Raw genomic sequence first — 12180 nt, forward strand, 5'->3', positions numbered from 1 at the left:
ATCATTATAATTATTGCAAGATATTTATATCAATGTTCTGAAAAAAACAATAGAAAATAATAATGGAAGTTTAGAACTCACGATTAAGAGAGAAGCGTTCAAAGAAGAGAGACGTTAGCATAGGTGACAGCTAAATGTTGAGATGGCCTCCCTGTGACTGCTGGGATTGGCAACCTGAGGGACAATATTTGTACCTCTAGCTAAGAGTAACGTCTCCTAAAATTTGGGGACAGGGAAAAAAATGGTTTCATAACCTTGTTTCAAACTCCTTAATTATGTAAATGTACATTCAAGACTTTATGAAACAGTTCACCTACCGTTGGGCCAATGTATCTTGACTTTATTTCACGCTATCTTTTCACAGAACGTAAAAGTGAGAATTTCAGAATCACTTGCTTCTCAAAGCCCACTCTTCTCTTTTTTTTAATTTTTATCTTATATTGGAGTAGAGTTGATTAACAATGATGTGTTAGTTACAGGTATACAGCAAAGTGATTCAGTATTGGATACCATACAAGTATCCATTCTTTTGCCAATTCTTTTCCCATTTAGATTATTACAGAATATTGAGCCAAGCCCCCTGTGTTATACAGTAGGTCCTTGTTGGTTATCATTTTATTTTTTTTTTATTATTTATTTTTTTGTTGAGATTTTTTTTTTATTTACTTTGTATTTGGCTGCATTGGGTCTTCGTTGCTGCGTGCAGGCTTTCTTTACATGTGGCGAGCGGGGGCTAACTCTTTGTTGAGGTGCATGGGCTTCTCATTGCGGTGGCTTCTCTTATTGAGGAGCACAGGCTCTAGGCGTGTGGGCTTCAGTAGTTGTGGCATGTGGGCTCAGAAGTTGTGGCTCGCGGGCCCTAGAGCGCAGGCTCAGTAGTTGTAGTGCACGGGCTTAGTTGCTCCGCAGCATGTGGGATCTTCCTGGACTCGGGCTCGAACCCGTGTCCCCTGCATTGGCAGGTGGATTCTTAACCATTGCACCACCAGGGAGCCCTGGTTATCTATTTTAAATAGTGTGTACATGTCAATCCCAAACTCCCAATCTATCCGTCCCCCACTCACCCCTTTCCCCCTGGTAACCCTAAGGTCGTCAAAGCCCACTCTTCTTCCACCACGATCCATGGGCCAGCCTCAGGGAGAATTTTAGGACTACCACTTATGACTGGACAAGCAGTGCATTGCTCAGGAACCGGGCATTTGACTCAAAGTCACTGTAGATTCATAGCAGGTTAGCAGACAGGTATTTTGGAGAACACATATTTTTCTAACTTGAATACATCCACCAAAGGGGTAGGCAGTGTGGCAGTGGATGGGATTCCCAGACCTTCTATGTATTTGCAGGCAGTGTATCTATACCCTTGGCAGTGTACCCTGCAGGTCTTCAAGTTCTCGGGAACCAGTGTGGGCCTTCTGGCTATTTTGGTAGCTGTCTGCTCTATAGTATTCCCTTGCTTTGTCAATGTGGCAGTGATAATACCCATAAGCTTTAAGAGACATATACCAATGGCCTACAGACCACTGATCTTCGTGTGTCTGAATTAAAAGTAATGGCTCGGTGGTCACTGTAAATAATAATGATTTAAAACACACTGATTCCCCAATATAAAAATAGAAAAATATCACAATTTACAGACGAAATTCAAATGACATTCAACTATGAAAAGCTCAGTTTTACTAGTAATAAAATAAATTGAAAATTAAAACAGTAAGGCATTATTTTTCATTTACAAGACTGACCAAAATAAGGGTGCTGACAAAGGCAGGAAGAGTTGGCATTCATATGCTGTTGATGGAAGTGGAGGGGCATCACTTTTTTGGGCAATACTTAAAACATCAAATGTACGTTCCCTTTGATTCAGACATACCGCTTTTAGGAAATTATTTAATTGAGTAGAAAGATGTAAGTAGACAAAGCTTTGTGTATAAGAGTGTTTACTGCAGTACCGTTGGCAGCATTGCAATATCAGAGATAATCTTTATCTCCAAATACAATTTATTGGTTGAATTAAATTCAAAATTGAATGTATAGTATTTAAAAATGATACGCGCATATATACACGTGTGCATACAAGTGCACGTATATGCACATATACACGCATATATACAAAGTAAAGTAGAGAAAATGGTGGGCAGTGATTACTTCTGGGAGATAGGAATGGGGGAAAGAAGGATTCTGACTTTCACTTTATATACCATTGTAATGTCTGATGTTTTAAAAAAAAAATCACCTCGGGCTTCCCTGGTGGCGCAGTGGTTGAGAGTCCGCCTGCCGATGCAGGGGACACGGGTTCGTGCCCCTGTCCGGGAAGATCCCACATGCCGCGGAGCGGCTGGGCCCGTGAGCCATGGCCGCTGAGCCTGCGCGTCCGGAGCCTGTGCTCCGCAACGGGGGAGGCCACAGCAGTGACAGGTCCATGTACTGCAAAAAAAAAAAAAAACAACAACAACAACAAGAATCACCTGTAGCACTTTTGTAACTTTTTAAAAAGTAAACCTATTAAGTGTATATTCCACTTCTGAACTGGAAGCTAGCCAGCAACGTACTTCAACTGTGTACTTACTGCACATTGAAAATATTTTTGTAAAGTGTTCACAGGATACCAGCTATTTTTCTTTGGGGCAAAAGTGGTTTTTGGCATATCTAACACCCGTGAGTTAAGGTACATTTCATAATCAGAAGCCAAAGAAACTATAAACGAGATTATTCTGTATATAACATGGTTGATATCTGCAGTAGCTTAACGACAAACTTGGGACACTGACACAGGTTTAAGTTCTGAGCCCCAAAATATACACTGGAGGAGGGAACTTGTTTTTGTTGATAACAAGAGAAATGCATGGAAGCCCCGAGAAACAACAGCCTTTTTGCAAGAGTCCCTGAGCAGCACAGGCAGTTACTAGTCTCCATTTTAAAAGATTCAAATCTTCATCTAGGAGGAATCTGCAGATTTCAGCTTTTCTGGGGTGTTCATGCAGTTACCCAACTTCTTCAGGAATGCAAACAGACAAACAAAATTACATTTAAAAAACAGCCCCTATGCTCCACTGTCCTTCCAGAAACAGAAGGACACTGCCATGATGGTAGTAGGAGGTGAGGCCTCTGGGAAGAGCTTAAGTCATGAGGCTGGAGCCTCATGAATGGCATTAGTGCTCTTATAAAAGACAGAGATCCCCAGACCCTTCCCCGATGTGAGGACACAGGGAGAAGTCTGAGACCTGAAGAGGGTCCTCACCTGACTATGTTGACGCCTGATCTCAAGACTCCCAGCCTCCAGAACCGTGAGCAAGAAATTTCTGCTGTTTATAAGATGCCCAGCCTGGTGTTATAGCAGCCCAAACAGACTTAAGGAACACTATTCACGAGACCAGGTTCAAGTCCCCATTTTTCTCTTTCCTGTGGGCCTGAAGTAAGTCACATACTCTCCTATTTCTTTCTGACAATACCTAGGCCAAGTCCTTTCCTATGTTGACACAAGGCTGAAATGTGGTCACATGGGTATAAAGTGCTCTCAAAACTGTGAAGTCCTCAACCAATGGGAAAATATTTTAATACGAATGTGTAACTTCGTATTATTTTGAAGGTGGGAACATTTTCAAGGATGAGTCCAAGTTTATGGTTTTTCACTGTTCCGGTTTAGCAGAATGCTACCCTATTGATGAGGACTTCAATAAAATAGTGTTGTATTAAGTTTTATTATATGGTGACCACTGTGGGCCACTTCTGGTATAAAGGATATTAGACGTAATTCTTCTATGCTGGCGCTCATAGATGATTTTATTAAAATAACATTTTTAAAGGGCAGAAAATTAAGAAACAGTCCTATTTGACTTATTCGAGAAACCATCACAGAACAGACTGTAGAAATTCTTTACATCTTCTGCAACAAAAAAATGAAACACTGCCTAAATTTAGCAAAGACACTACTAAGAGGCAGGTATTTTGCAGGCAGGAAAACCTTTTATTTTAAACCACAAATAGTCAGCAGGTGGCCACAACTATCCACATTTCATTAAAATCACATAAAACCTAGGTACAAAAGCACCACTGATTATTGCTCTAGAAAAACTGCATGAAAAAATTCAAATACACACAGTAAAAACACCACAGTATGCACAGGACTAAATTTTTAAAGCAAGTGCATGGAATGCTGAATCAATTTTACAGACAGCTTCCAATATTAAATTGGTATTTCTTTTACTCAAGGATGACGGAAATTTCCAAAAAGCATGACTACAAGAAGGTAAAATGTCCATCCTTATATATTTTTGTATGCCAACTAGTAGAGTCCTAAAAAATTAGCATTTACAAAATACTCGGTAAAAATAGCTTTTAAAAGTTGTCCCAAGAGGTACATAAAATCAACCCCAATTTTCATGACAATTCATTCTCCCTCGTTTACAGATTCAGTTTTCTGTGCCTGTGGAGAAAGAACGGAAGACAAAAAAGATAGAGTTACTATTAAAACAACTATAAGCCAAAGAAGATTCTACCCCACCGACACACACACTTCGGAACATCTGTTTTTTAGCAGCTCTACTGCAAAACCGACTTCAACTCTGGGTGTAATACAGACAAGGCAGGAAAATAGGACACAAACGCTTGGCTGCCTTTATTGCTTTCTGCTTTGCAAACGACCACGGAAGCTTTACCTGTGAGCTCCCTCGGTTCACGATAAAAAGAACACCACACTACTATCTGATGCTAGTCACTGCAAACGTGCGGAATTTTCTACTGTACCCTTAACTCTCACTGTTTCAATCTGCCCCTTTACTGACAGTGTGCTGGGTGGGGTACCTCTGGAGGCTGAGACATTAACAGTTGAGCGAGAGATGTGGATCTGCAATAACATTACAGGCAATAAAGAGAGACGTTATGAACATGCGGTCGCCAGCTGAAGGATCGAGCAATTGCTTTCAAGACACTGATTCAATCAGCGGGAGGTATTTCGGGAAAGTACCTCTTCTGCTTTAGTGTCACCGTTTTCAGATGGTGCAGTACCTTCCTTTCCAGCTTCTTGCTTTTCCTCCTTCTCCCCTTTCGCACCTTTGTTAACCTTTGTTGCCAGTTCTTTCTAACAGGGGATCAAAGCACAGGGAAACAGAGTGTGTTAGACACGGTGTGATGTTGTGCAAACTCAGCCAGCCTCCGTCCAAGCACAGGGGGAAACACGAGCAAGGCCAATGTGGTGGCTTTCAGGGGAAAATGGAAACCCGGTTCCCCTGAGCTTTGAGTGAGTTCCACTGAGGCTCCGTGAACACGTAACAGGCGGCTTAGAAAATCCACTGGACTTTGATTTCCCCTCGTGTGTGTCTTTGGAGAGCACCGTCTCTTGCTAAAGTGAGAAGTGGCTCTGCCATGGCGAAGTAGCAGCAGGGGGACGTGGTGAAGCCAGGGCAGACCCAGCAAGAGGAACACTGCGCGTGGGGACCTGGGGCTTAAGTGACAAGAAAGCTGAGAAAGCGCTTAAAAGGAAGGCCCAGAGGAAGAAAAATTCCTGATTTTAAGACCAAGCTGGGACTTCCCTGGCGGTCCAGTGGTTAAGACTCTGCGCTTCCACTGCAGGGGGCACGGGTTCGATCCCTGGTCGGGGAACTAAGATCCCACAAGCTGTGCGGTGCGGCCAAAAAGTAAAAAAAATAAAAAGAACCAAGCCACAGAAATGAGTTCCGCTTCCGAACTGCCTACTCATACCATGATAACATACACATCGTTTCAAAAAATTCACAGCAAGGGATGACGCTCTGGAGGGCAGGGTACAGAAAGGCCACTTGGGGGTAAATTCCTTAACAGTCCTGTGCTGCAGTTTCCTCATCTGCCAAACGGGATACGTGTATCTACCTCAGTGGGGCTGATGGGAGGATCTATGCATAGGATAAGCACCATGTAACTGTTTGCCGGTATTAATTATCTGCTGGTATTGACTATTATAGGAATTATTATTAGTCCTCAGACTGACCTCCTCAGATCAGTTACGTGAAGTCAGAAGCCCCTCCCCACGCCTCCAGCTGTTGGCAGCAGTGTCGCCCGGGCCCAGGCTCACCCCTTCTGAGCCCCACCTGAACGGCGTGTTCTCGAGGCAGCTACCAAACCCCGCCTTGGACATGAGGCTTCTCACGCCAACACGCTCTGACCTCCTTCGCTTTACGGACCAAACGGAAAACACACTCCCAGTGAAACATAAAGTTGTGCTCTCTGCCTTCGGAGAAAGCCTGTCTGTAGCTGGCGGAAGTTTTCCAGTCTGTACGTTGAGCCTGGATCATAAAATGTCCTCGTGCCTCGGATGACTCTGGGATATGGGATTATAATTTATTCACTGCTGAAAAAGCCAAAGTGGGGCGGGGGACCACCTCTTACCTTAGCAGATGTTTTTCTTGGTTTAGGTTCAGGTTTTGGTGGAGCTGGTTTCTGCAAAGACAAATTAAGTTATACAAATACTGAAAAAAGACAACCCTCGGCGCCAAAAGGAACAGCGACAAGACTGCTAAAGACAGTCCATTTTGACTATGATGTTCATTTCAAAAAAATATGTCGTCCTATTTTCAGCATCAGGTAGCAGCAAAAAGACCTCCGCATTTCATAACTATTTTCATCCTGGGTTCTCAAGTGAATGGCAGGTGAGATCTGAAAGCCAACTCACTATTCCCCGGGCCAGGACAGCTCTCTGGGAACAGATTTAAGCTTCTGTGTCCCATGTCTCTGTACTTCCTTTTATCACAACACAGCAGCAAGAGGAACGACTCAGGCCCTTGGCCAAATGACTCGGTGAATTCAGGGTCACCAGCCTCCCGAACAGTCTAGAAATCCTAGCACCATCACAGGCAAAAGCCCATTGGGAATAAGAGAGCTGCCCGTGAAGTGTTCCAAAGCCAGTTCCAAATCCTCCCACCTCCGATGCAGGTTTCAAGTGCTTGTTGAAGGCTGAGCTTCTTCCTACTTTCCTCTTCCAAGGCCAGCTCAAGGTGAGGAGATTCTCCTGCCCATCCAGACCCTGGGCTCATTTGTCCCTAGAGCTTGTTATTAAGAACACAATTATAATGATACAATGTCCACTGTTAGCTCCCGAAGTTCAAGATCTTTCACAGACCCTATTAGCCAAAGAGCCCAGCGGGCAACTCTTTTTCTCTTGCCTCGTGTGGCTCTCCCCACTCCTGGGAGCAGTGCCCACCTGTCCCGTGGCCCCAGGCCCCTTCACGCAGGGCTTCAGCCCGGCTGCTTCCTAGGGGTCTGAGATGGGCACATGGGGATACCACGGAAGTGTAAACCTATGGTTTTCTATAGCTACCTTAGGGCAAATATTTCTCTCGTTGAGTTAGGAAAAAATTACACTTCTTCCCTGGCACCAGGGAGAATGGTTTTTAAATAGAGAACACTGCCCAGAGTCCCTCTCTGCCCCCACGTGGAGAAAAAACCATGTTCCTCCCCAATACCTCCAGATGTTCAGGATCATACAGAACCTGGCCCTTTCCATCAAGGGCATTAACTGAAATTGTAGTCAGTTCAGTTCTGGAAGACTGACCATTGGACACGACCTCTCAAATAAAAAAAGAAAGTGGAGGGCTCCCCTGGTGGCGCAGTGGTTGAGAGTCCGCCTGCCGATGCAGAGGACACGGGTTCGTGTCCCGGTCCGGGAAGATCCCACATGCCGCAGAGCGGCTGGGCCCGTGAGCCATGGCCGCTGAGCCTGCGCATCTGCTCCGCAACGGGAGAGGCCACAACAGTGAGAGGCCCGCGTACCGCAAAAAAAAAAAAAGAAAGTGGAGCTTGAAAAGTAGGGACTATTTTCCTTAACATTCTGACCACTGTATATTTGTACCTTGCTCCCCACATCTATCAGCTTGCATGGCTCCTAAATTTTCAGGATTAAAAAAATTTTATTTTGGGCTTTGATATAGTGTATTAACATGCCCTTGTTTTCTCAATTTACAGCAAATGATGTCCTTTCATATTATTTTCTGTTAAGACAGACCTTTCCCCCAAACTCAGCATTCGTGTTTTGATGGGACAGGAAATGATGAGGTTTTGTAGTCTGTAATCCCACTGGCTTCCAAGGAGGCTCTGCGTCAGCACCATGGGCAACGATGTCAGTGGAAGGTATTATATTGCTGGTCCCTGGTGTTCAGGAAACGCCTTATTTTAAAATTTGGCTTTTGACTTCCATGATCTACCCCCTTGAAAGGCTAGATATCCATGGAATACAATGGCTTTCAGTATAATCTACAGTGAAATCTACAAAAGAGTTAAAACTTAACTTCTCAACCACAGTGAAAATTATACCACTGGACAAGCACACCACCTTTGAGGGGTTCTGGCAGAATCTGGATTAACTGGGTACACACACGACCACACCTCCCAGGTCTTAACCTTCCCGGTAACTCTGACATTGCTTCCTACGTTGGGACTCATGTGAAACACTGGCTCAGCCAACCCAAACCTGGCTATACTTCTGAACTTGTGAATGGTCCCAGTACCTGCTTCTTTTTTTTTTTTTTATTTCAATGTGTGAAACAAGTTTAGCAAAAATATATTGAGAAGAAAAGCCAGTAACTGCTATATATACTTTTTAATTTGTGAAACAAGTTTAGCAAAAATATATTGAGAAGAAAAGCCAGAAACTAGTATTTTTTTTTAAATTCAGAAACAAGTTTCCAATATCCATTTCAGCTTGGATTCCCTACACTGTGCCAGGCACAGGTGTGGGCTGAGGAGGGAATCCATGCTTCCCTGAAGGTCACAGTAGCTTGCAGCTCCCGGGCTATCTAGTATCGGGATACGTGCCGTCAGCCAAGAGGTCAATGCCTTTCCCTCTGCGTGTCAGTGGGCAGTGCACATAAAGTAACCCAAGTCCTCCACCAGAGAGGCAGGCTGCCCTGTCTTGGCAGAAGGAGTACTGGTGCATGAGCAGGGCGGCAGGGATGAGTACTGGAGCCAGCCGGGAGCACAGCGTGGTGACAAGGGCTGAGGCACACTCCTGGCCAAGGCTCGCTCACACCAGCCGGTCCCAGCTTTAACGATCTTAACCCTTGTCCTTTCCCTGGGCCTGGCCCACAGAGGGAGACCCCAGGTGGCAGAGTGGAAATCGTTACTGTTTCAGATTCTCTAGTTCTGAAGTGAGGCTAGAGCCTATGGATTCAGACAACCTTCAGAACGTCCTGACTAAGGTATGAGTCACGGAGGGAGAACTGGAATTCTTGACTCCTTTAGCAGATCAGGTGTAGAATGGGAGGCTAGGACTTTGCTAACCTAATTCTCCATCTCAGGGATCCAGTGATATCAAACAGCTTCCTGGGCTTTGAACGCTTGCTAAACGGGCTGGCCACTGTTTTTCACCAACGTGTCTGATCAAGTGAGCTGCTGGCAACACCGGTCAAAGTTGCTAGAAATTCTGACCCAGGTTATTTCTAAAAAGGAAATAAAAAAAGCTCAAGGGAAACACCACCTTCATCTTCCTTTTGCTGCTTTGCTCTGGACCGAGGGAACGTGTATTCATAAGAGCTAACAACAACGGGGTCCAAAGTACTCACCGCTGACAACCTGGCAGACCGTCTGGTGGGCTACAAAGGAAACGAAAACAAAAAAAAACATATGTTTTGGTGATTATACACAACCAAGTTGAGTTTTAAAAATTCATTCTTAATGTCTTACTTTGTTGAAAGAATAGAATGCAGGAGTCCCATTACCCTCCCCAGGTAAGCACAGTGAAACATACCCCCAAGTGCCCTGGGCACTGGAATATTCCAGAGGACGTGTTCCTAAAGAGGTGTAGGCTCACGGTTCAAAGAAATGGCCTTTTGCAGTAGAGGGTGGGGTGGACAAGGAAAAGGCAAAGAAGACACATTTAGGCTCCGACCCAAACTTTTGTGATAAAACTGGCAACAGGAGCACGGAGGTGCTATTTAAGAACCAGTCCAGTCTGACTCTTGCTCCTTACAAATGGAACTAAAGCTTATAAATTAATACTAAACGAGACTTATATAATTGTGCAGAAACCGAAATCGCAGGAGTCCCCTCCCTGGTTACTACATTAGAAAAGAGAATGACTCCAAATCTTAGGCAGTTAACAAGCAAGACTTCCTTTTACCTGTAACAAAATAAATACATTGATTTATCTACGAAATGCACACGTTGAAAGATGTAAATAATCATTTTAATAATCATCTTTTCATTTAGAAGTTTACAAATTTAGAGAAACTGGGTTGAGGTTGGTATTTTTCAAGGAAATCTTTTCTTCAAGGATGGTGCAAGTTAACAGCAAACGACATGGCAAAGAAAATTTCTAAGAGCAGAACCGTTCTAGGCATTTCAGAAACACGCGTATAGAATTGATATTCTACTTCCCACCAGCAAAAGATGGCTCCCCGAGGGATTTCACTTTCTAAAAGTACAACTGCCTTTCTTTAAAAGTGTTCCGGAAGCAAATACTCCACCCTTTCTGCCTGTTTTGTTCACTGCTCTATCTCCAGTAGAATAGTGTACCACCTAACATACAGTGGATATGCAAGAATACTGGCTGAAAAAAATAAACTCAAGCTTTTCCCTAATTTGCTGCCTTAGGCAGGCTTCGCCTCATTACAAGAGCTGAAATGTCTCAAATAATCTTTTAAGGGGGTCAGCCCGAGCCTGGCCCAGGATTGCAAGGAATCATGGAATTCTCTTGTCAGTCTAGGTCAGCTGGTCAAGGCCAAAGTCAAAGAAATGTTTCTTGCCATCTCCACATCGAAGAACTTTCTCGCTGAAAATAGCTAGAGGAAGCTAAAGTCATCTTTCTTTAAACTACAGAAGGAAATGAAGGGCCAGAGCCTTCTGGAATAATTTTAACCTTGGGGTTGTGTGCAAAGCTGAGCTGGACTTCAGGCTGGTAGGCAGAACGTGCCGACTCGGGGAGACTGTGCAGGCTACGTGTCGGCTGTGACGCGTCACTGCAGGGGTAAGGGGTGCACAGTATGGGAGGCGGGGCCTGGACCAGATGCTCCATGGGAATCGCCACGGCGTCTACTGGATTATCATGGGATAATCGGAAGCAATAACCATGCTGGGAACCAGAACCCGAATCCTGTAGTGCCTTTCCCAGGCTGGTTCACTGCAGGTGCTGGGTATCCCCGAAGAAGAGGCAGCATTATCACTTAAACCGGGCAGCAAGTGGGTAACCTGTGCTTCTTCAGTATGCTTTCTGGGCGTGCTGGAGAGCATCCTCCAATTACCAACCAGAGCTCAGCTTAACGCTTCTGTGTGGCTTCAAGAACGGCCCACACCGCCTCAAGAGGAGAGTGCAGCCGGCAGAGGAGTGCTCAGAAAGACGCCCTCTGAGAGGAAAATCGGCGGCCTCTCTGCTAAAGGGGGTTGAACAGGTCTTGTCTGAATCCCCCCGCCCCCACTTGGTGTCGCCCTGCGTGTGCCCGGTTGGCCTTCCCTCCCCTGTCTCCTATCCGTACCCCATCTGCACAGAACCCCCTTCTCTTGCACTTCTGTAGCGGGAGCCCTCAGTAAAACGTGGAGGTGAATGGAGTGGTCAGACACGCCAGACATGCAAGTGTGAGCCTGCAGGCTGCAATGCCAAGGCCGCTCCTCACTTACCATCCAGTTTGGAGCCTGAAAAGCGGCCAACAGGTTAACCGTTACTTACAAGGGCTTCCCTGTCCACCAACGAGCTGTCCTGAATAAGATCTCATTGAAGCGAAGCCAAATCCTCTGAAAAATCCCCCGCCCCCAACCCCAGTCCCCATGCCCCATCCGCCACCCCCCTCCGCGGGATTTCCAGAGAGACTTCCAACCAAGCCCCGCTCTGCAAGGCCTGCAAGCTGTTCCGATCCAAAAGACTCGCCACCTTTTCATAATTCAGGTCGAGTACAAGAGTTCCAAAATAAAAAGCCTAGGAAATTAATGCAAAAACAGAGTTTGCCTTTCTAGGCTGTCTAAACCAAGCCGTCTCTAAAAACCACGTTTTACTGTAAAATGATTTTATGACTTCCTGCTAATATTTACCAGCTCTTCTTTCTATGCTAAAAAAAAAAGAGACTTCTCTTAAACGTTCCTTTTCGGTAACCATCCTAAGAGATTTTCTTTTTCACTGCAGACACAGGAGGCTGAAACGATCCTTCACTCACAGTCAGCAGTACTGATTATGCACCAGGTGTATACACCTTCCTGGAACGTTTCATCAGCTTTTACAAGCCTTCAAAT

The 12180-nt window shown here is 44.9% G+C and overlaps 1 protein-coding gene across 1 annotated transcript in view; it reads right to left on the bottom strand.

Annotated features, from left to right (window-relative positions):
* Nucleotides 1-3938: 3938 nt before the first annotated feature.
* The window catches only part of HMGN3 (high mobility group nucleosomal binding domain 3), a 31594-nt gene continuing 23352 nt past the window's right edge, over nt 3939-12180 (bottom strand). Inside the window, exons 3-6 of the mRNA XM_030859350.2 lie at nt 9525-9554; nt 6358-6408; nt 4961-5074; nt 3939-4420 (exon numbers count right to left, since the gene is read on the bottom strand). Of these exons, the coding sequence (XP_030715210.1) occupies nt 4385-4420; nt 4961-5074; nt 6358-6408; nt 9525-9554 (231 nt within the window). The 3' untranslated portion in view covers nt 3939-4384. The remainder of the gene's footprint in view (nt 4421-4960; nt 5075-6357; nt 6409-9524; nt 9555-12180) is intronic.

The sequence above is a fragment of the Globicephala melas genome, chromosome 14 (assembly GCF_963455315.2).
Source record: "Globicephala melas chromosome 14, mGloMel1.2, whole genome shotgun sequence".
Lineage (NCBI taxonomy): Eukaryota > Metazoa > Chordata > Mammalia > Artiodactyla > Delphinidae > Globicephala > Globicephala melas.